The 22,151-nt window shown below is 49.4% G+C and overlaps 1 protein-coding gene across 1 annotated transcript in view; it reads right to left on the bottom strand.

Annotated features, from left to right (window-relative positions):
* Positions 1 to 1,613: 1,613 nt before the first annotated feature.
* The window catches only part of LOC147124546 (uncharacterized), a 75,124-nt gene continuing 54,586 nt past the window's right edge, over positions 1,614 to 22,151 (bottom strand). Inside the window, exon 4 of the mRNA XM_085981065.1 lies at positions 1,614 to 1,628. Within this exon, the coding sequence (XP_085837191.1) occupies positions 1,614 to 1,628 (15 nt within the window). The remainder of the gene's footprint in view (positions 1,629 to 22,151) is intronic.

Raw genomic sequence — 22,151 nt, 5'->3', positions numbered from 1 at the left:
CATCATACTCCAGACTTCACTTTTTGTGTAAAACACCAAGGGGGAGAAATTCGGTTGGTAGCGCCTCCAATTAGCGCCTAAAGAGGCCGAGAAGTGGGGCGTTAGCCAATTTTCGGCCGGGCGCAGTGAACCCAGCGCCTCGCCCCATATTGAGCATACATTTAGCGCCGATGCTAAATCTTAGCGCCCGCTCACGGGCGCAGACAGATCATGATGTCATTTGAGTGTGCAATGCATTTTGGGCACCCCGGACCAGAAATTCAGTGGCGCCCCCCTCCGTAGCGCTTGGCGCTAATAAGGACAGCTTACCTGGAGCCTTCCCCAGTCGCTCTCGGGCTGGAGGGGCGTTATTTAAAGGGCACTGGTGTGGTTTAAAAGCGGCAGCCTTTTTGGCTCACAACTTCTTCGAGAGTTACAGAGAGTTGCTGGGCTGCACACTGCGAGCCATTTCACCACTGAGCCAGCGCTGGCAGAGGAACTTCAGCCTTCTGACCATCACCTTGCTGTTGGTGAGCATTTCCAAGGGCAAAACTTTCTTTGCGCACTTATTATGGGGGCTGCATTGGAGGGGAACTTCCTGCTGCTGAATCATCTGGAAAGGGCACAGAGACGCAGGGAGAGAGGGGCAGGCATGGCCAGACGGAGGAGGACCAACAGACGTCGCCACACCAGACCTTACGCTGCCAGGGTTTTCCGACAGCAGTTTTCCAACATGAACATGTCGGAGGAGCAGTGTATCAGAAGGCTGCTCTTTAGAAAGGAGGTGGTGACTGAGTTGTGCCACCTGCTTCAGCCAGATCTGCAGCCTCAGATAAGGTGCAGGACATCTCTGTCGGTGGCTGTGAGGATGACTGTTGCCCTAAACTTCTACGCAAGCGGCTCCTTTCAGGCCGCAACTGGGGACATAGCCAACATCTCGCAGTTTGCGGTGCATTGCTGCATCCGTCAAGTGACTGATGCCCTGTTTAAAAGGAGGCGGCAGTACATCTCCTTCCCAATGACCCCGGACAAGCAGCGGGAGCGTGCAAAGGGCTTCGCTGCAATAGCGGACTTCCCCATGGTGCAGGGTGCCATTGACTGCACGCACGTGGCTTTGCGGGCGCCTGTAGAGAATCCGGAGGAGTTCGGCAACCACAAGGGGTTCCATTCCTTGAATGTCCAGCTGGTCTGTGACCACCGACAGCTGATCCTCGCAGTGAATGCGCAGTTCCCAGGCAGCAGCCACGACGCCTTCATCCTGCGCCAGACTTCTGTTGCAGACCTTTTCGAGGCCCCGGCTCACCCAGGAGGTTGGCTTCTCGGGGACAAGGGCTATCCTCTGTGCCCGTGGCTGATGACCCGCCCCTTTAAGAGCTGGCCGGCGCCAGTGTGTTTCGGGAAAAGTGATTATTGACAGCACCTGTGCTGCGCCCTGCCGCCGCGAAATTGGGTTGCGCCGCCGGGTTAGCGCCTTAAGAGTATCATGCAGCGTCTGATTTAGCGCCGCAATCACCTTCAGGGGCGCTGCAACCCAATATCACGCCAGGTGGCGCTAAATTGCGCCTGGTGCTAAACTTTGCGCATCGCCAGGACTAGCACCCCAAACGGGGCTATACCCAATTTCTCCCCCCAAGTCACAACTGAACAACCTTTAAAACAATGCACAACAACAGAAAGAAACTCAGTTAATTCTTGCTGTATTCTATGACCTTGAGGTAATCTAGAGGAGTATTTGAGAAAACAAGAAGACTAAATAGCTGCCAATCCGATAAACTTTCAATAACAACAACAATAATTAGCGATTGCTTAATTTCAGGGCAAATTTAGACCATGGCCTAGAAATTCAGTATTGCCACGTTTGGGGCGCTACAGCCGGGCGGCCGCTAAAGTTGGCGCCCGGCGCAACTTAGCGCCACCTTCGCCGATATTCAGTGGCATCGCCCCAAGAGGTTGCTGCTACGCTAAAACAGGCGATGCACGACTATCATTAGGCGCTAAACCGGTGGCCCGGGGCGATACCCCCGAGGGCGGGCACAGCGCAGGTGCGGCGAGTTGCTGATTGAAGGCAGACACTCTGGCGCCGGTGAGCTCTTAAAGGGGGAGGGTGGATTTGTTTGGCTGCCACGCCCTGCACACTGCAGCCCTGAAGCAAGGCCTGACCACTGCTGCTTGATCTGTACAAGGCCCAGGACAATGGAGAAGGCCAGGGAGAGAGCGCAGCGCTTCAGCGAGGGTGACCTGAGGGTGCTGGTTGGTGCAGCGGAGCGCAGGCGCCATGTTCTGTTCCCTGAAGGTGGCAGGAGGCCGCTGCCCAGCGCCTAGCGGAAAGCCTGGAGGGAGGTGTCAAACAGGGTGACCTCCAACAGCGTGGTTGCCAGGACTCCTGTACAATGCCGAAAAAAGTTCAACGACCTCACTCGGGTTGTCAGGGTGAGTATCCTTTCCAGTGTCCTCCTCATCCCTGCATGTGCACCTCAGTTTATGGGCAAAGGGACCTGAAAGCCCTAATGCCCAGCCCTCATCCAGCAGCTATGGGACTGTCATGAAAATCACTTGCACATTCAGGACTTTACACACTGTCAGGGCTATTCCACCATGGGAGGCAGTGCAGACAAGATCAGGGCTTCACACTGTCAGGGCTAGTCCACCATGGGAGACAGTGCAGGCAAGATCAGGGCTTCACACTGCCAGGGCTAGTCCACCATGGGAGGCAGTGCAGACAAGATCAGGGCTTCACACTGTACTTAGAGGCCGTCCTTTCTCTTGCAGGGCAAGGTGGCGCACAACCGAAGGCAGCAGCGTGAGACCGGGGGAGGCCATCCTGACCTCAAACAGCTCTCCGACCTGGAGCAGCGTGTGGAGCGCATTATGTCAAGCTGGCTGATTGGCCCCGTCGCCAGTGGAGATGCCGACCCTGTTGTGGGCCCCAATAGTAAGGGCATCACCTTTTTGACCTCTCTCTTTCCACTTGCGCCTCAGAACAGCATCCTTTGCCACTGTCGGACCAATGCAGTGCATAGCAGCACTCATGCCTCCCTCGCTGCCGCCCTGTCCTCACTCTAAAGCAACTCTTGTGCCTCCCTGCTTTCAGATGCTGAATCGCCAGGTGAGGAGGTGGGCCCTCAAGCTGGCACTGTGAGTGAATCGGAGGGCGAGGAGGAGGAAGAGGAAGCCGGACCATCAGTGCCACCCTCAGCCGAGGCAGCCCATGGACATGCTGGGGACACGTCTTCCCTGGAGTGGAGCAGGGGGGAAGGGTCGGAGGAGAGTGAAGCTCCGGGGACCAGCGGGCTGCAGCAACGCGGGAGGGGTGGGGAAGCTCGGTGGCCTTCTCCCCGGAGGGTGAGTGCGGCCTCCAGTCCTGCTACGGTGAGCGCAGAGGAGGTGCGGCTCCTAGCGGAAATGGCCGCCCAGGCTGAGCGCAGGCACACTGAGCTCAAGGCTGCAGTGGCAAGGATGCCTGACTCCATAGAGTCACTGTCAAGGAGTGTGCAGGAATTCGGGGCAGCACAGGCCAGGAGTCTGCAACAATTCAGTGCAGCACAGGCCAGGAGTCTGCAACAATTCAGTGCAGCACAGGCCAGGAGTCTGCAGGACTTCGCTGCTTCACAGGTGGCTTCTAGCCAAGTGCTCAGTCGTGCCATGCATTCACTGGCTGGCGTCATGCGGACACAGACCAGGGCCACATGGGCACTAACTGCTGCCACCCTCGCTGGATCGGCCAGGCATCGCCAGGGCACTCGCCGCGCCGCAGCAGCCCAGCAGCCTGTGCTTCAGCAGATTGCTGCGCATGCTGCAGTGCTGGCCCATGCGAGTGCCAATGTATCAGGCGACCAGGGAGTGCCTGTGATCTGTCAGGTTGGCAGCATTCCTGCAGCCAACACTGTCACTCCTCCATTGCAGCTGCCACCAGCCACTGGACAGACTGCTGCCGGCCAAGCAGAGTTGGAGCAGTCAGCAGCCGGCCCCTCCAGGCCCAGAGCTGGTCCAGGCCGACCCCCAAGGGCATCTGCCATCTCACCATCAGACCCTCAGCAGCCTTCCCCCAGCCTTGCTGCAGCCACTGGGGTCCCATTGAGGAGGAGCTGCAGAGCGGGCAGGGGCCAGTCACGGATGCGAAACGCATCACCCTCGTGGGGGAAAAAGTAGAAGGTGTGGCCAAATGTTTTGTTTCACTTGTAAAGGCCGATACTGGTGTCTTTGTTTTACTTGTAAAGGCCGAGACTGGTCTATTTGTTTTTTTGGAAAGGCCGAGACTGGTCTATTTGTTTTTTTGGAAAGGCCGAGACTGGTCTATTTGTTTTTTTGGAAAGGCCGAGACTGGTCTATTTGTTTTTTTGGGGGGGGCTTCTCTCCATTAGTTTGTTATGTGGGAAGGGCACAGAGGTATCAAAGTAATAAATTTTCTGAAATCGCACTGTCCATGCTTTCTTTCGGAAGTCCTGGTTGCCCTGCTCGGCTGGGGGCTTGTGGAGCGGCGACATTCATCTTGTGCCATTGGCACAAGCCATTCCCTGAGAGAGGGCCTAGAACCGACGTGCAATAAGCCGCCGACGGGCGGCCCTTGCACTTTCTGCCTCCCTCCTGTGCTGGTCCTCCTCCTCCTCCTCCTCCTCCTCCTCCTCTGGTGGTCCTACAATGTCTGGTGGCAGTGGCTGAGTCCTGCGGATAGCCAGGTTGTGCAGCATGCAGCACACGACAACGAAATGGGAGACTCGCTCAGGCGAGTACTGTAGGGCTCCTCCGGAACGATCCAGACAGCGGAACCGTTGCTTCAAGACGCCGATTGTTTGCTCAATTATGTTCCTGGTTGCTTGATGGCTGTCATTGTATCCCTCTTCAGCAGGGGTGTGGGGCGCATGGAGCGGGGTCATCAGCCAGGTGCACAAAGGATAGCCTTTGTCCCCGAGAAGCCATCCTCGTGGGTGAGGCTGGGCCTGGAACATGTCTGCCACAGAAGTCTGGCGCAGGATGAAGGCATCGTGGCTGCTGCCTGGAAAGCGGGCATTGACAGCTAGGATGAGCTGCCTGTGGTCACACACCAACTGCACGTTGAGCGAATGGTAGCCCTTCCAGTTGCGGTAATCTTTGGCATTCTCTAGAGGTGCCCGCAAAGCCACATGCGTGCAGTCAATGGCGCCCTGCACCATGGGGAAGCCCGCTAATGCTGCAAAGCCCATTGCACGCTGTTGCTGCTTGTCAACGGTCATGGAGAAGGAGATGAACTGACGTCTCCTTCTGAAAAGGGCATTGGTCACCTGGTGGATGCAGCAATGTACCGCAAACTGGGAGATGTTGGAAATGTCCCCAGTAGCGGATTGGAAGGAGCCGGTGGCATAGAAGTTGAGAGACACCGTCACCTTCACTGCCATCGACAGAGACGTCCTGCTCCTCAGCTGTGGCTGCAGATCTCCGCGAAGCAGGTGGCAGATCTCAGTGACCACCGCCCTTCTGAATCGCAGCCTCCGAACACACTGCTCGTCAGACATGTTCAGATATGAGAACTGCTGGCGGTATACCCTGGGTGGGTATGGCCTCCTTTGCCGACGCCTGTTGCCCCTTCTCCATCTGGCCATGATTGGCACTCTCTCACGGCGTCTCTGAGCCCTTTGAATGCAATGGAGAAGCCCAACGTTTCCACCCATTGCAGCCCCCATTATATGTTTCCAATCAATGCTATGGCTCTGAAGTTAAAGACAAGTGCAAAGCTGTGGCCTGAAGCCACAAGTACCTGTGCGAGTGTGGAGCCAAACCAGAAAGCTCTCTACCTTTGTCTCTCTCCAAAGATCCGTCTCTCACAAAGAAGGAGCGTTGCAAAATGGCTGCCATTTCTACTGCAGGAGGAGTGCCCTTTAATTAGCGCCCCCCCCGCGCCCCGCAGCGACTGGGAACCGTTCCCCTCTACCAGTCGCTAGGGGCGCCAGGCGCACAATAGGCCGGCGCCACTGAATTTCCGGTTTGGGGCGCACAAAGGGCGTTGCACCATGAAATGACGTCAGGATCTGCGTGCGCAGCTGAGCGCGCGCAAAGGCTTGGCGCCGCCGCTAAATCTTAACTGAAGTTGGCGCCCGGGCACTAGCCGCTTAGCACCCCACATCTCCTCCTCCTAAGGCGCTAGCGGCTGGCGCAAACAACTGAATTTCTAGGCCCATGTCCCCACAGGGAGTACATAAGTAGTTGCCTTAAAGTGATCATAGGACAGGTTTCCAGCTAACCATTTCAACTGACCTCTAGACCTCAGACGAACTGGGGCAGGAGATCAGCTGGCTATATTTAAGCTTTCTGGCTCTTTGTCACGACACAATTAATGTTTTTGAACCTTAAGCTTTGAAAGGTTGGCCACCCCTGAGCCAAATGTTTCCCCCACTTGCCAAAGATTACTTGGAAATTGAGTAATCTCAGGATGCTCTTATACAATGACCAGCAGCCAATTGCAGAGGCACAGAAAAGAGTTTGCCGTATGTCACCTGCTCACACTTTCTCTGCACTCTCTTCTGTCACTATAGGGAATCTATGAGCTGAATCTTAACAGCCAAAAACAGGTGGGTTGGGGTCGGGTGAGATGTTAAAACTTTAAAAATCTCAAACCCAACCCCAACCCGCCTCCAACCCGCCCACTTCCTGGTTTAATGGAGGCGGGACAAGGAGCAAGCAGCCAACCCATTCCCAGGAGGCAGGTGGGCCAATTAATTATTTTAATGAGACTGGCAGCCTATGATTTGCAGGTTTAACCATGGCCAGCCGGGTTTCCCAGGCCTCAGGAAACCCGACAGCTGAAGGGAGGTGAGGACAGCTTCAAGGAGAAATTAAGTGCTTCCCCTGGCCCCCCAAGCTCCACCCCCCCATTCAGACCACCCCCACAGGTCATGGATCAACCCCTCCCCACCACCCCACCCCATGCCACTTCTGCATCATAATTTATCATTGAGAGGACAGTTTCTTCCTCCAATGCCATAGATTGATGGCATGTACATGACAGCAGTGTACCTTCCAGTCTGAAAATGCCCTGGTTGCAGTTATGATACAACCAGGTCAATCTTCCAGGTTTGGGTTTCTAACTGACTGAAACCCCATACCATGAGACAGCAAGAGACAGCCTATAGTGAAAAGAAAATGTTGTTGATACTGCGCAGATTGCCTACCACTGACTACATTCAGGCCTCATACTATGTAAGCAGGCTGAACGCAGTTAGCCAAGCAAGTTTGCTCTCACATAGGTATATTGGCCGACTTACACTATTTTTCCATCTGCTAGCTTCCCTACACAGCTGAAGGTTGTAACCAATTTGGCCACCTTGGAGTTTTCAATGGCCAGTCTGTGCAGATGTTGGCCCACTGGAGACTCCTTATAGTGACTGTTCCTTCCAGAGTTTTACTTCAAGTAGTGTTTAGTTGTTCTACAAAGATAATCTGCATTAAGTTAATTATTAAGCTTTTTGACTTTACTACTTAAAATATCAGTAGCACTTAGTTACCTTTTTATAGTAGATCTATTAAATGAAAAGTTCTTGATCGTTTCTTTTACCGGCTGCTGGAAAACAGTTAATCATTTCAAAATCAAATTGAAAAGATTGCAAAGTCGATATTATGAACTAGAATGGGTCCTGCAAGTTTATTGCCTGGAATATTCTGGCCCTGTACAATTGTAGCAAGACTTCCTTACTCTTATATGCCAACCCCCTTGCAATAAAGGCCAAAATGCCATTTGCCTTCCTTATTGCTTGCTGTACCTGCATGCTGTCTGTGTTTCTTGGACACACAAATCTCTCTGAGCACCAACATTTGAAAGTTTTTCACCATTTAAAAAATATTCTGTTTTTCTATTCTTCCTACCAAAGTGAATAACCTCACATTTCCCTACATTAGACTCTATCTGCCCCCTTACTGCCCACTCACTTAGTCTATCTCTCCCTTTGCAGACTCTTTGGCCGTGATTTTCTCAGCGGTGTCGGGATGGGGGCGGGTCAGCTGGTTTCTGAGTTCCAGTCCCGCCCCCAGCTGCAGACGTGATTTTCCCTTGATTGGCCTTGGTCCTGCGGGCTTACCGGCCAATTAACAGGAAGCGGGTCTGATGACGTCATTTGATGACATGTCATCTGCAGGTTTTCTTAAAGGGACCATGCACAATTTTATTTTGACAGTTGATTTTTCAGTGTTTGACAGCATTGAGGTGCTGAAAACACTGACAATCACTGCACAAAGGTGAACTCTTGCACCCAGACTCTCCAATGACTCCCTCCATATGCTTATGGAGGTTCTCTTCCCTTCCAAGGGCAGAAGAGACCTTCCCAGGACACCAACTTACCTTGCACCTCCACCCAACCCTCTCTATCTACTTTATCACTTCCCTATCTCACTAACCACCCCTCATACTCACCCTCATTCTACTGTAAGCATACCAACTAACAACACACAAGGGTGGGCATTTGAGAGGTTTAGCCAATGCCCATGTGAAGTTTCTGGTAATGTGTTGTCATACAGTGAAATCTCTTTTTCAAAAAGTGCCCCTTATTGGACAGATCTGAGCACACACTGAGAAGTGTCTTACTGAGTTCCAGTGATTGTTCAGACATAACTCCCCCCCCCCCCACCCCGCTATAGTGATGTGTGTGCATGGAATGTGGAATGACTTGGACATTAAAGGGATGCTTCACGGTGCTGGTGCGGGATGGTGTCAACCTGGCACATCATGTGGCAACCAGGGTTTATAGCATCAAGTGAAGGAAGTCTGACCATGGTGATGCCATCGTTGGCCTCCCAGCCAGCAATTTTGTCAGGGACTGATGCCCTGTGTCCTGTGCAGCATCAGGTGATGGCGGCGAAGGTTGGTGATGAGGTTGGTGATGTTGGTGTTGGGGCTGATCGTGGTAGGATTTGGAGGACCAAGGTCTGATTGTTTCATTGGCTCTGATGTTGCTGCAATAGATGGCAGCTGCAGGTGAGATGACAGAAGCGATCTGTCACTGGTGAGAGAGATTCTCCCAATGAGGTAGCACTGGACATACAGTTGGATTTAAAAACTTGTAAGCTAAAGAAATCTGTATATGTATTAAAAATGCAGTAACCAACATTTTCTTTGCTCTGAAACTCACCAGGTGCAACATTGCATCCTTGACACCATGTCTGCAGCTGTCATCTTTTCACAAACATCAGACCAGACTCACAACACGCCAGGTTGAGCTGGCGTGTTCCCCGAACAGTGGGTAACCAGTGGGGGAGAAGGTAAAATTACAAGTAAGCTTCAAAAGACTCTTAAATTGGCTCTTAACCAGCCATTTAAGTACCAGAATTGTCTCCCCCGCTGCTTGGTGTCGGGTCAGTTCTGCGCTAACAGACCTGACACCTGGGAGACTCATGTGGAGGCGGGTTGACAGCGTGTTTCCTATCCGCTGTCAATCTTTGCGACTTTGACAGCGGTCCCACCTCCAAACCCGCACTCTGAGCACTGGCAAAATTCCAGCCTTTGTGTTTTACTCACAGCTTACTGTCCCACCTAGCTTTGTATCATCAGCAAACTTGGATACATTACACTCAGTCCCTTCATCTAGGTCATTAATATAGATTGTAAATAGCTGAGGCCCCAACACTGATCCTTGTGGCACCCCACTAGTTACAACCTGCCAACCTGAAAAAGACCTGTTTATCCCTACTCTCTGTTTTCTGTCCATTAACCAATCCTCTATCCATGCTATTATATTACCCCTAACCCCATGAGCTCTAATCTTATGTAATAACCTTTTATGTGGCACCTTATCTAATGCCTTTTGAAAATCCAAATATACTACATCCACTGGTTCCCCTTTATCTACCCTGCTAGTTGCATCCTCAAAAACTCTAAGAAATTTGTCAAATGCAATTTCCCTTTCATAAAACCATGTTGACTCTGCCTAATCATGTTATGATTTTCTATACCAAGCCTGCCACCCTATTTGAGCCAGAGCTGAGTTTCAAATTCCACAGTCTGTCCATCACCAAGACCGCTATTTCGACCTCCACAATATCACCCACCTCTGCCCCTACTTCAGCCCCATAGGCACTGAAGCCTTTATCCACATTTTCTGTCACTTCCAGACTCAACTACTAGAACAGGCTCCTACACCCTCAATAAATTCTAAAATTGCCCAAAATACAGCTGCCTGTATCCTGAATCACACCAAGTCACACTTCCCCACCATCCCATTCTCACTGACCTGCATCGCCTCCCTGTACACAATGCATCAAATCTCAAATCCTTGACCTTGTCTTCAAATCCCTTCATGATCTCACCCCAGCTGACCTCTCCAGCCTTATATGCCTTGCCACGACTTTCAGTCCTCCAAATGGCTTTCTGTGCAACCTCCCCTCCCTTCACCCCACTACTTGTGAACTTTCAGTCGCATCGATCCTACTCTTGTCTTGTCTCGGTCGAGTCAGCCTATGCAGTCTAGCTGTACTCCACCAACTTTGGCCAGGACACATGGGAGAACTCCCCTGCTCTTCTTCGAAATAGTGCCATGGGATCTTTATGTCCACCTGAGAGAGAGTAGATGGAGCCTAGGTTTAACATCTCATCCAAAAGTCGGCACCTCCGATAGTGCAGCAGTATTGCACTCGGAGTGTTAGCCTAGATTTATTTGCTCAAGTCCTAGGAGCAGGTCTTGAACCCACAACCTTCTGACTCAGAGGTAAGAGTGCTACCAACTGAGCCACAGCTGACAGACACCGTAGAGCTCCCTCTCAAATTCCTTCGCCTCTCCTTCTTGAAACTTATCTTTTTGACCAAGCTTTCAGTCACCTCTTAACTCTCCCACCATGACTTGACATCTGTTCCTTTATCTATTTTATTTATCTTTATCTGTAAAGTGGTTTTATATTTTAAAGGTGCTATATAAGTGCATAGAAGATGGGTTGCCTCTTGCCTGGCAATTCATTAAAATAGTTTGCTAAAGTAAAATTTCCATTTATGTCCTATTTATGTATAATATGCAGTATCTTGTAATTAAAACTGTTTTATAAAACCCCTTTCTAACTGCATCATAGTTAATAACAATGAATTGCAATTGTTTAACAAATTATAGCAGTGAAGAGTCTCTGTCTGAACATAAGAATATAAGAATTAGGCGCAGTAGTAGGCCATACGGCCCCTCGAGCTCCATCATTCAATACAATCATGGCTGATCCCCATATCCCTTAATTCCTGTGGAGTCCAAAAATCTATCTATCTCAGCCTTGAATATACTCAATGAGTGAGCATCCACAGCACTTTGGGGCAGAGAATTGTGAAGATTCACAACCCTCTGAGTGAAGAAATTCCTCCTCATCTCAGTCTTAAAAGGCCGGCCACTTATCCTGAGACTATGCCCCCTAGTTCTAGACTCTTCAGCCAGGGGAAACAATCTCTCAGCATCTACCCTGTCAATCCTCCTCAGAATCTTATATGTTTCAATGAGATCACAACTCATTCTTCTAAACTCCAGAGAGTATAGGCCCAATCTACTCATTCTCTCCTCATAGGACAACCCTCTCATCACAGGAATTGATCGAGAGAACCTTTGTTGCACCGCCTCTAAGGCAAGTATATCCTTCCTTAAATAAGGATACCAAAACTGTGCACAGTACTCCAGATGTGGTCTCACCAAAGCCCTGTACAATTGTAGTAAGACTTCCTTACTCTTGTACTCCAACCCTCCAGCAATAAAGGCCAACATGCCATTTGCCTTCCGAACTGCTTGCTGTATCTGCATGCTAACTCTCTGGGCTGGACTTTACCAGCCCTGAGGAGGCGGGTTTGGAGGCGGGACTGGTGGGAAAATTGGAAAAAATGACGGCGGGTTCCGATCCCACCATCAACCCCCCTCCGCGCAACTTTGCCAGAGGTGGGATTGCAGAGTCAGTTTCGGTCGCACCTCCAGGTGGCAGGATAGGCCCTTAAGGCACTTAACTACCACTTAATTACCTTTATAATCCCATTTGGAGAGGCCTTTCAAATGTTGCCACATTTCCAGCATGCTGCACGTCTCTCCTGCAACAATCCTGTCGGGTTGACAAGTGGCTGGCTTTCTAACAGCTGCAGCTCCAGCTTAAAAATGGAGCTCTCAACAAGGATCAGTTGCAGGTGGCAGAACTTTGTTTTTTTCAGGCCTTGGAAAACTTTTTGCAGGTCCACTGATCTTGAAAGTGGTGAAGCTGAGGTCCATATCCACAGTGACCTCCTGGGAAAACCCTCTCCCCACATTGACTGAGCGCTTTCTCAACAGAGATATCTACCAGCAGCATGGGAACCATTTATTTCCTTTCATCCTGGTCCTCAGATTCGGAGGACGAGCAGCCGCGGCAGCAGCAGAACCAGGCACAACAACAGGACCAACAACAGGAGCGCCAACCTGCTACTAACCCACCTGATGGTGCACAGGGCAGAAGGCGCCAGCGCAGGAAGCACGTCGCCGCAGGAGATACCCCCAAAATAGGGTTTACAGGATGAGGAGGAGCTTCCTCAAAATGAGTGAGCAGCAATGCCAAAGGAGGCTGAGACTTTTGCAAGAGATAGTTGGTGACATCTGTGCAATGCTGCAGCAACACCTGGAGCCCAGAGGAGCGGGTGGACACCCCTTACCAGTGGCTGTCAAAGTCACCACCGCACTCAACATTTTTGCTTCAGGCTCCTTCCAGAGATCATCAGCAGACATCAGCGGCATCTCCCAGTCGGCTGCACACACGCAGGTTACCGATGCCCTCTTTGCAAAGGCACACAATTACATATATTTCTCCACGGATCAAGCAAGTATAACCGCACGTGCAGTTGGCTTTGCAAATGTGGCAGGCTTGCCAAGGGAGCAGGGCGTCGTAGACTGAACACATGTGGCCTTTAAGGCACCCCATCACAACCCAGCTCGTTTTGTCAACCGCAAGGGCCTCCACTCCTTCAACATGCAGCTGGTGTGTAACCATAAGAAGGAAATTTTGCATGTTTGCGCCAAGTACCCTGGCAGTTGCTGTAAAGTCCGCACCTCAATAATACACGGACTTCGGGAGAACAGTTTAACAGGTACTTTACTGAACAAGAGGCAGCTTGAAACTGAAACTACAGAAGCCTGCTAGGGCCTTTTATACAGGGGTGGTCACTGCCGATACTGCAGTCTAAGACCAGTTATTCCCTTAAAGGGACATACACAACAATTCCTCCCCTTTTAGATAAACAGTACATAACATTCATTTAACAACTAAATAATAACTAATTACAATTACAATTTTCTCAGTAATATATACATCAACTGGAATAGTTATTTATAAGTTCAGTCTTTGAGGAGGCTTCCTGATCCGGACTGGATAGCGCCTTTCTCGAGTATCCTGTTCTGGCGGTGGAGTCAATTCTGGCTCATTGTCATTGGTTGGTTCGTCAGCTTCCAATAACCCTGCTTCTGAGGTAGACGCAATCTGTACTTCGGGCTCATTACCAGGTGCACATGCTTGTGGTACAGGTTTGGCTTGTTCCTGTGACTCTAGAATCTGGTCAGCATGGCGTCTCACAATGCTCTCTCCAACGTCCACTGTGTACATTAGTGGTCCCTGCTGTGTGCATATCGTGCCTGGCTGCCATTTTTCTGTTCGGTAGTCGCGGGCCAAGACTGGTTGCCCTATCTTGAAGCTCCTGGTTGGCTTCTCATTTATGTGCTGGAACTGCTTATCCTCAACATCTCGTCTTATGTTTGGTTTGAGCAAATCCAAGCGACATCTTAGTCTCCGGTTGAAAAACAGTACGGCTGGAGTTTGGTTGGTTACTGCATGTGTCGCATTCCGGTAAGCAAACAGAAAGATATCCACCTTGTGTTGCAGTGGTATGTCGTCATTATACATTGCCTTTATGGTCTTTTTAAAGGTCTGAACAAACCTCTCAGCCAATCCATTTGTGGCTGGATGATATGGGGCAGATGTGTAATGTTTCACCCCATTATTCTTCAGGAACCTCCGGAAATCCTCGGACACAAACTGTGGCCCATTGTCGGAACAGATCTGTTCTGGCAACCCATTCCTGGCGAAGATGGTCCTTAGGACTGCAATAGTTTTCTCTGTGGTGGTGGAGGACATTTTAATGACCTCTGGCCATTTCGAATGGGCGTCCACAGCAATTAGAAACATTGAGTCCATAAATGGACCAGCGAAATCAATGTGTACCCATTGCCATGGAGACGAGGGCCACTCCCATGGATGTAGCGGGGCCTGTGGTGGAGCGTTTTGGACCTTCTGGCATCCTGTGCATCTCTTGGTCATATCCTCGATTTCTTTATCGATTCCCGGCCACCACACAAACGCCCTGGCTAGGCTCTTCATTTTTACCCCTCCCAGATGACCCTCGTGAAGCTCATTGAGTACTCTATCTCTCAACTTGGGTGGAATTACCACTCGGGATCCACACATCAAGGTTCCCCGACACACTGACAGCTGTTCCCTCCTTGGCGAGAATGCTGGCAACAGTGAGTCGCCATATGCTGGCCATCCCTTCACCGTCAAATCATAGACCCGAGAGAGTGTTGGGTCATTTCGGGTTTCCTTCTCAATGCTTGCGTTTGTAACAGGCAAACATTTGACTATGGTCGCATGGAATATCTCCACCAGGTCCACTGCAGGTGCTTCTTCCGCCGTAGGCAACGGTAGGCGCGACAGCCCATCAGCGTTTCCATGTTGTTTCGTACCTTTGTACTCTATGTGATACTGATGTGCCCCTAGAAAAAGTGACCATTTTTGCAGCCGTTGCGCCATCATCACCGGAACGCCCTTCTTTGGGTTAAAAATTGAGATCAGGGGTTGATGATCAGTCAGTAGGGTGAATTTCTGCCCGTGCAGATAGTGATTGAACTTCTTCACTCCCCACACCAGGCTGAGGGCCTCCCTGTCAATCTGGGCGTAGTTACGCTCGGCTGAGGTTAGCGAGCGCGATGCAAAGGCTATTGGCCTCTCTGAACTATCACGGAATTTGTGTGACAGCACCACTCCAATACCGTAAGGTGACGCATCACATGCCAACCGAATTGGTAGTGTTGGGTTGTAGTGGGCCAATACTTCTTTTGAAGTGATTTGGCATTTACATTCCTGAAAGGCACGCTTACACTCATCACTCCATTTCCATGTTACACCAGTTTGAAGGAGGGCGTTCAGTGGGTGCAGAATTGTAGATAAATTCGGCTAGAACTTATGGTAGTAGTTCACCAACCCGAGGAACAACCTCAGTTGCGACACATTTTCTGGTGCTGGAGCCTTGACTACAGCCTCAATCTTGTCCGGCGACTTATACAACCCTTCCTCATCAATCATGTGGCCACAATACGAGATTTGTCTCCTGAAGAACTCGCATTTGGGACGGTTGGCTCGTAGCCCATATTCCTGCAATCTCGTGAGCACCTGTTCCAGGTTGGCAAGGTGTTCATTGTCATTTTCGCCCGTAACCAGGATGTCGTCCAAATAACACTGGGTCCCCGGGATCCCTTACAGGACTTGTTCCATTGCCCTCTGCCACATAGCCGGGACCGATGCTACCCCAAATACCAGTCGATTGTACTGGCAAAGGCCTTTGTGAGTGTTTATCGTGAGGTATTTCCTAGATGCTTCTTCCACCTCCATTTGTAGATACGCTTGAGCCAGGTCAATCTTTGTAAAACGTTTCCCTCCAGATAGTGAGGTGAAAATATCTTCGATCCGCGGAAGCGGATACTGTACTGTGTGCAGGACTGGGTTCACAGTCACCTTGAAGTCCCCACAGATGCGAACCTTCCTTGGCTCCCCAGGCGTGCTGCTCAATGCTTTCTTCATTACAGGAACGATGGGTGTGGCCCACTCGCTCCAGTACACCTTAGACAGCACCCCCAAACGCTCCAGACTCTCCAGTTCAGCTTCCACAGCTGGGCGTATCACGTATGGCACCGGTCTGGCCTTGAAAAATTTTGGGGTTGCGTTATCCTCAATCTTTATGGTTGCCTTTACTCCTTTTAGAGTCCCAAGTCCTTGTTGGAACACCTCTTCCGCGTCAGATAGAATTTGTGACAGACGTCCAGGTGCGACGTCATCATCTTTTTTGTCAGTCGCAGTTAGTGCCAGAATGGAATGCCAATCCAATCATAGTCTTCGGATCCATTCACGTCCCAATAATGGTGGTCCTCCATCTCATAGTATATACATGTATAGTTTCTGTGTTTCCTTTCTGTTATATTCAACTGGCACCCTTATTTTTCCTCTGGGGTAGACCTTTTGCCCTGTGTATGTCTTCAATACAATGGACGTGTCCTTTAAGGGTATGTGTGAGAATAGCCGCTCATAGTCTCGTCGATTCATGACAGTTAGGGCTGATCCTGTGTCCAATTCTGTTGTGTCCGTGTGTTGATAGAGACACTGAAGACAGGAGTTGGTTTCACAGGTGTTTACTAAACAAAGTCTGAAGGGGAACTAACTGATACAACACAATATACAGGCTTATATAGCCCGAGTGGCCATTACCGGCATTACAGTACACATGGGGCTCTTAAAGGCACATACACTACAATTCCTCCCCTTTTAGCCAACCAATACATAATATTTTAAGTAATCATTAATTACATGTTACAAGAAAAATAATCTACACATTGCGGCAGTTAATTAATTATAAGTCAGTCTCTCTGGAGGCTTCCTTACTCGGTCCGGATAACGCCTCGGTGGTGTAGTAGTTTCTGGTGGTGTAGTAGGTTCTTTTGAGGAGGAACTACTTCACTCAGAGGGTGGTAGGTCCATGGAATATGCTGCCCCAAAAAGCTGTCGAAGCTACATCATTACATAAATTTAAAACAGAAATAGACAGTTTCCTAGTAGAAAAGGGAATTAAGGGTTACGGGGAGCGGGCAGGAATTTGGACATGAGTCTAGGTTCGGATAGGTCATGGCCCTGTGGGTAGCGGAGCGGGCCCAGGGGCCGTGTAGCCTGATCCTGCTCCTGTTTTCGTGTGTCTAATGATGTTAGATTCAGGAGATAGTCCTGCCATAGTGGATTGGCGGTTAGGATCAGATCAGCCATGATCTTATTGAATGCGGAGCAGGCTCGAGGGGCCAATTGGCCTACTCCTGCTCCTATTTCTTATGTTCTTATGTTCTTCTGTTTTGGCAAGGCTGATTCGGCTTGAATGCCAGTGTCGGGTTCATCAGGTTCCAGTATCACCGGATCGGAGGTAGATATGGGTATCTCTACTTCATCATTAGGCGTATAGAGTTGTGGTGTAGGTTGTCTCTTTTCAGATGACTCTATGATTTGGTCAACATGGCGCCTTATTATGCTTTCTCCGATGTCTACGGTATACATCAGCGGTCCTAGTCGTGTGCAGATAGTTCCAGGCTGCCATTTCTTGGTACGGTAGTCCCGGGCCAAAACTTGTTGACTTATCTGGAAGGTTCTAGTTGGCCTTTCATTCATGCCTTGAAATTGCCGGTTCTCCACATCCCTTCTGATGTTGGGCTTGATCAAATCCAGCCGGCATCTTAGGTTTCTATTGAAGAACATCATGGCGGGAGTTTGGTTTGTAACCATATGTGTTGCATTCCTGTATGCAAACAAAAAGTTATCCACCTTGTGCTGAAGTTTTATGTCTTCATTACCCATGGCCTTTATGGCCTTCTTGAAGGTCTGGACAAACCTTTCAGCCAATCCATTGGTGGCGGGATGGTATGGGGCGGATGTGTTGTGCTTAACCCCATTGTTTTTTAAGAACTTCTTGAATTCTTCGGACACAAATTGCGGTCCATTATCAGAACAGATCTGTTCCAGCAGCCCATTCCTGGCAAATATGGTCCTTAATACTGTGATGATTTTTTCCGTGGTGGTGGAGGACATCTTTATTACCTCCGGCCACTTGGAGTGTGCATCAACTGCGATTAAGAACATTGAGTCCATAAATGGACCAGCAAAGTCGATGTGTACCCTTTGCCAGGTGGATGAGGGCCACTCCCATGGATGTAGAGGGGCTTGTGGTGGAGCGTTTTGGACCTTCTGGCATCCTAGGCAGCTCTTGGTCATTTCTTCGATGTCTCCATCGATCGCTGGCCACCATACAAACGCCCTGGCTAGGTTCTTCATTTTCACTCCACCCAGATGCCCCTCGGGAAGCTCCTTTAGAACTTTATCCTGGAGTTTGGGTGGAATCACCACTCTGGATCCACACATCAAGGTTCCTCGGCACACTGACAGCTGTTCTCTTCTTTGCGAGAATGCTGGCAACAGTGGTTCGCCATGTGCTCGCCATCCCTTCACTGTTAAATCGTAGACTCGTGAGAGAGTCGGGTCATTTCTAGTTTCCCTTTCAATGGCAGAATTTGTTACTGGTAGACATTCGACTATGGTAGAGTGGAAAATCTCCACTGGGTCTACGGTAGGTGCTTCTTCTACCATTGGCAATGGTAAGCGTGATAACCCGTCAGCATTCCCATGCTGTTTTGATCCTTTGTATTCTATGTTGTATTGGTGTGCCCCTAGAAAAAGGGACCACCTCTGTAGCCTTTGCGCTGTCATAATGGGAACACCCTTTTTAGGGTTGAATATGGAGATGAGTGGTTGATGGTCAGTCAACAAGGTAAATTTTTGTCCGTGTAGGTAATGGTTGAATTTCTTCACTCCCCATACCAGGCTGAGTGCTTCCCTGTCGATTTGGGCATAGTTACGCTCAGCTGAGTTCAATGAGCGTGATGCAAAAGCTATCGGCCGTTCCGAGCCATCAGGGAATTTATGCAATAATACTGCTCCTACGCCGTAAGGGGATGCATCGCACGCCAGTCTGATTGGCAGTGATGGGTTGTAATTAGCCAAAACTTCTTTGGACGTGATTAAGTCTTTGCATTTATGGAAGACACGTTTACAGTCTTCGCTCCATTTCCAAATTACTCCTGTTTGTAGCAGGTCATTAAGAGGGTGTAGAAGAGTTGATAAGTTCGGTAAAAATTTATGATAGTAATTTATTAATCCCAGGAACGACCTTAATTGTGAAACATTTTCAGGTGCTGGGGCTTTCATGACCGCTTCAATTTTTTCAGGTGACTTATGCAACCCTTCCTTATTAATTATGTGGCCACAATATGATATTTGATTCTGGAAAAATTCGCACTTGGTGCGATTTGCTCGTAGGCCCCGTTCTCTCAGCCTAGTGAGCACCTGCTCCAAATTGGCAAGGTGCTCGTTGTCGTTTTCTCCTGTTACAAGGATGTCATCTAGGTAGCATTGAGTCCCCGGAATCCCTTGGAGGACTTGCTCCATAGCTCTTTGCCAGATAGCTGGAGCGGATGCTACTCCGAAAACCAGTCGATTGTACTGGTACAGACCTTTGTGTGTATTTATCGTGAGATACTTTTTAGAGGCCTCTTCAACCTCCATCTCTAGATATGCCTGTGCCAAGTCAATTTTGGTGAAACGTTTCCCTCCGGATAGTGAGGCGAAAATACCTTCTATCCTCGGAAGAGGATACTGTACCGTGTGAAGGACCGGGTTTACAGTCACCTTGAAGTCTCCACAGATGCGAATTTTTCTCTGTTCTTCAGATTTATCATTATTCAACGTTTTCTTCATGACCGGGACGATGGCTATTGCCCATTCGCTCCAATCTATTTTGGATAATACGCCTGCCTTTTCCAAATTCTCCAGCTCTGCCTCGACTGCTGGACGAATTGCGTATGGCACCGGTCTTGCCTTAAAAAACTTGGGAATTGTCGCATCTTCCACTTTTATTGAGGCGGTGATGCCTTTCAAGGTTCCTAGTTTCTCTTGAAACACTTCCTTGGCGTTGGCCAAGATGTCTTTTAATCGTTCAGGTATGACGTCATCATCATTTTTTTCCTTACTGGTCACCGTCAGTGCCTGAATGGAGTGCCAGTCTAAACGTATTTTCCTGATCCATTCACGTCCCAACAGCGGTGGACCACCATCTTGTAGAACATATAAATACAACTTCTGTATTTCCTTGCCGTTGTATACAACAGGCACCCTTATTTTTCCTTTGGGGTATACTTTCTGCCCCGTATATGTTTTCAAGATAATGGATGTGTCTTTTAAAGGTATATGCGGAAATAGCCGCTCGTAATCCCGTCGATTTATGACGGTCAGAGCTGATCCTGTATCTAGCTCCATTTTAACTGGGGACCCTGCTATTGTGAGGGTAACCCAAATGGTCTGGTAATCTTCTTTGGCAATTACATTATGTAATTTGAGAGAGCTTAGTCTCTTGTTTCCGGGGTCGCTATCACTCTTCTGGTCTTCGGAGCTACTGTCCGTCATCATTTGTACCTTTCTGTGCTTTTCCTTATTGATTTTTTTTCTGTTAGTGGTTTTTTTGTTTCCAGTTCGGCATACACATGTAATGTGTCCCATCTTTCCGCATTGCCTGCATGCTTTGTCCTTGAACCAGCAGTCCCTCTGGTCATGGGTGGATCTGCCGCAGCGATAACATCTCTTGAAACCCCGTGTCATTTCATGGGTGCCGAAGTCCTGTAGCTTTTGTTGTATCTCTGCAACTCCTCTTGCACTGAAAGCCTTGTCCAGTGTCAAATCTTTCTCAGAAAGTAGCCTTTTTTGTGTTCCTTCACTTAGGAGACCGCAGACGAATTTGTCTCGTAGAGAATCTGCCAGTCCTGCCCCGAATTGGCAGTGTAGGGTACCAACAATCTCCTTAAAATTCTTGTCCATCGGTTCGGCTGGGGTGATTAAGTTTCGTAACAGCTTGTATGTCTTTGCGCCCATTAGATTTAGAAGTACTGAAGCTTTTTTTTCATCTTCTATTCCATTTGCGGTGCAATATACCTCCACTCTTTCCACATATGTGGTCCAATCCTCTATCTTGTTATCAAAAGCATCAATATTGCCAGACTTAGGCATCCTAGAAAAAAAATGGCGCTTCCCGCGCTTTTCTTTCTTTTCTGCAGAAAAGATATGGCGCTTCCCGTGCTTCCCCACCGCTGCTGCCGATGACAACGCTGTTTCCCGCGGTTTCCGTTCTTTTTATTTATTTATTTACAGTTGGAGACTCGTTCCCGCCGGACTCTTTCTCTAGGCCTGAATGCCGACCTGCTTGCAGCGCCGGCCGTCTCCCGAGTGCTCCCTCCCCGTCTGTTACTGCTTGCCTCCGCTTTCGCTGCTTGGCCTAGCTGCAGAGCCAGCCGCTGGAGCCCCAGCCCGATGCCCAGGAAGGATTATTGCAGTACCTGCCACGAGCCTGGCTAGCTGGCGAAACCACAGCTTTTTCTTTTTCTTGATTTCTTTTCAACTTTGGACGCCAGAGGAATCGATGTCCTTGAGGTGCTGCCGAATTGCAGGTAAGTCCGTTTCCAATTCGTCGCCACTGTTGTGTCCGTGTGTTGATAGAGACACTGAAGACAGGAGTTGGTTGCACAGGTGTTTACTGAACAAAGTCTGGAGGGGAACTAACTGATACAACACAATATACAGGGTTATATAGCCCGAGTGGCCATTACCGGCATTACAGTACACATGGGGCTCTTAAAGGCACATACACTACATCTTCACTGGGGACCCTGCTATCATGAGGGTGACCCAAATGGTTCGGTGATCTTCTTTTGCGATCACGTTGTGTAACTTTAAACAACTTAGTCGCCTGCTCCCGGAGTCCTTATCACTCTCCTGATCTTCTGAACTACTATCTGTCAGTTTCTTTACTTTCCTGTATTGTTCCTTAGTAGTTCTTGTCATGTTGGTCTTCTTTCCCGACCTGCAGACTCTTGCTATATGTCCCATTTTCCCGCATTGCCTGCATATTTTGTCTTTAAACCAGCAGTCCTTCTGCTCATGGGTTGTTCTGCCGCAGCAATAGCACTTTTCGGCTCCATACGCCATTTCGTTAGCGCTGTATTCTTGTGGTTTCTGTTGTATATCCGCAGCTCCCCGTGCTGCTGCTTCGTAGGATACTGCCACGCTGAAAGCCTGTTCTAGCGTCAGGTCCTTTTTTGAAAGTAGTCGTTTCTGGGTTCCTTCACTCTGGAGCCCGTAGACAAACTTATCCCGTAAGGTGTCTGCCAGTCCTGCTCCGAACTGGCAGCGCTTCGATAACTTGCGTAGTTCCGTAAGAGTCAGCATTGCTCTCATCTTTGTGCTGGTTTCTTTTATGGAACTTGAATCTTTCTGCGATCAGCAGTGGTGTAGGGCTTAGATGTTCCTGTAAGATATGAACAATCTCCTCAAAACTT

The sequence above is a fragment of the Somniosus microcephalus genome, chromosome 1 (genome assembly GCF_052327205.1).
Source record: "Somniosus microcephalus isolate GS21.2 chromosome 1, FLI_Smic_1.0, whole genome shotgun sequence".
Lineage (NCBI taxonomy): Eukaryota > Metazoa > Chordata > Chondrichthyes > Squaliformes > Somniosidae > Somniosus > Somniosus microcephalus.
Note: the sequence above shows the minus strand (reverse complement) of the source record. Positions and strands in the feature narration are given on the sequence as shown.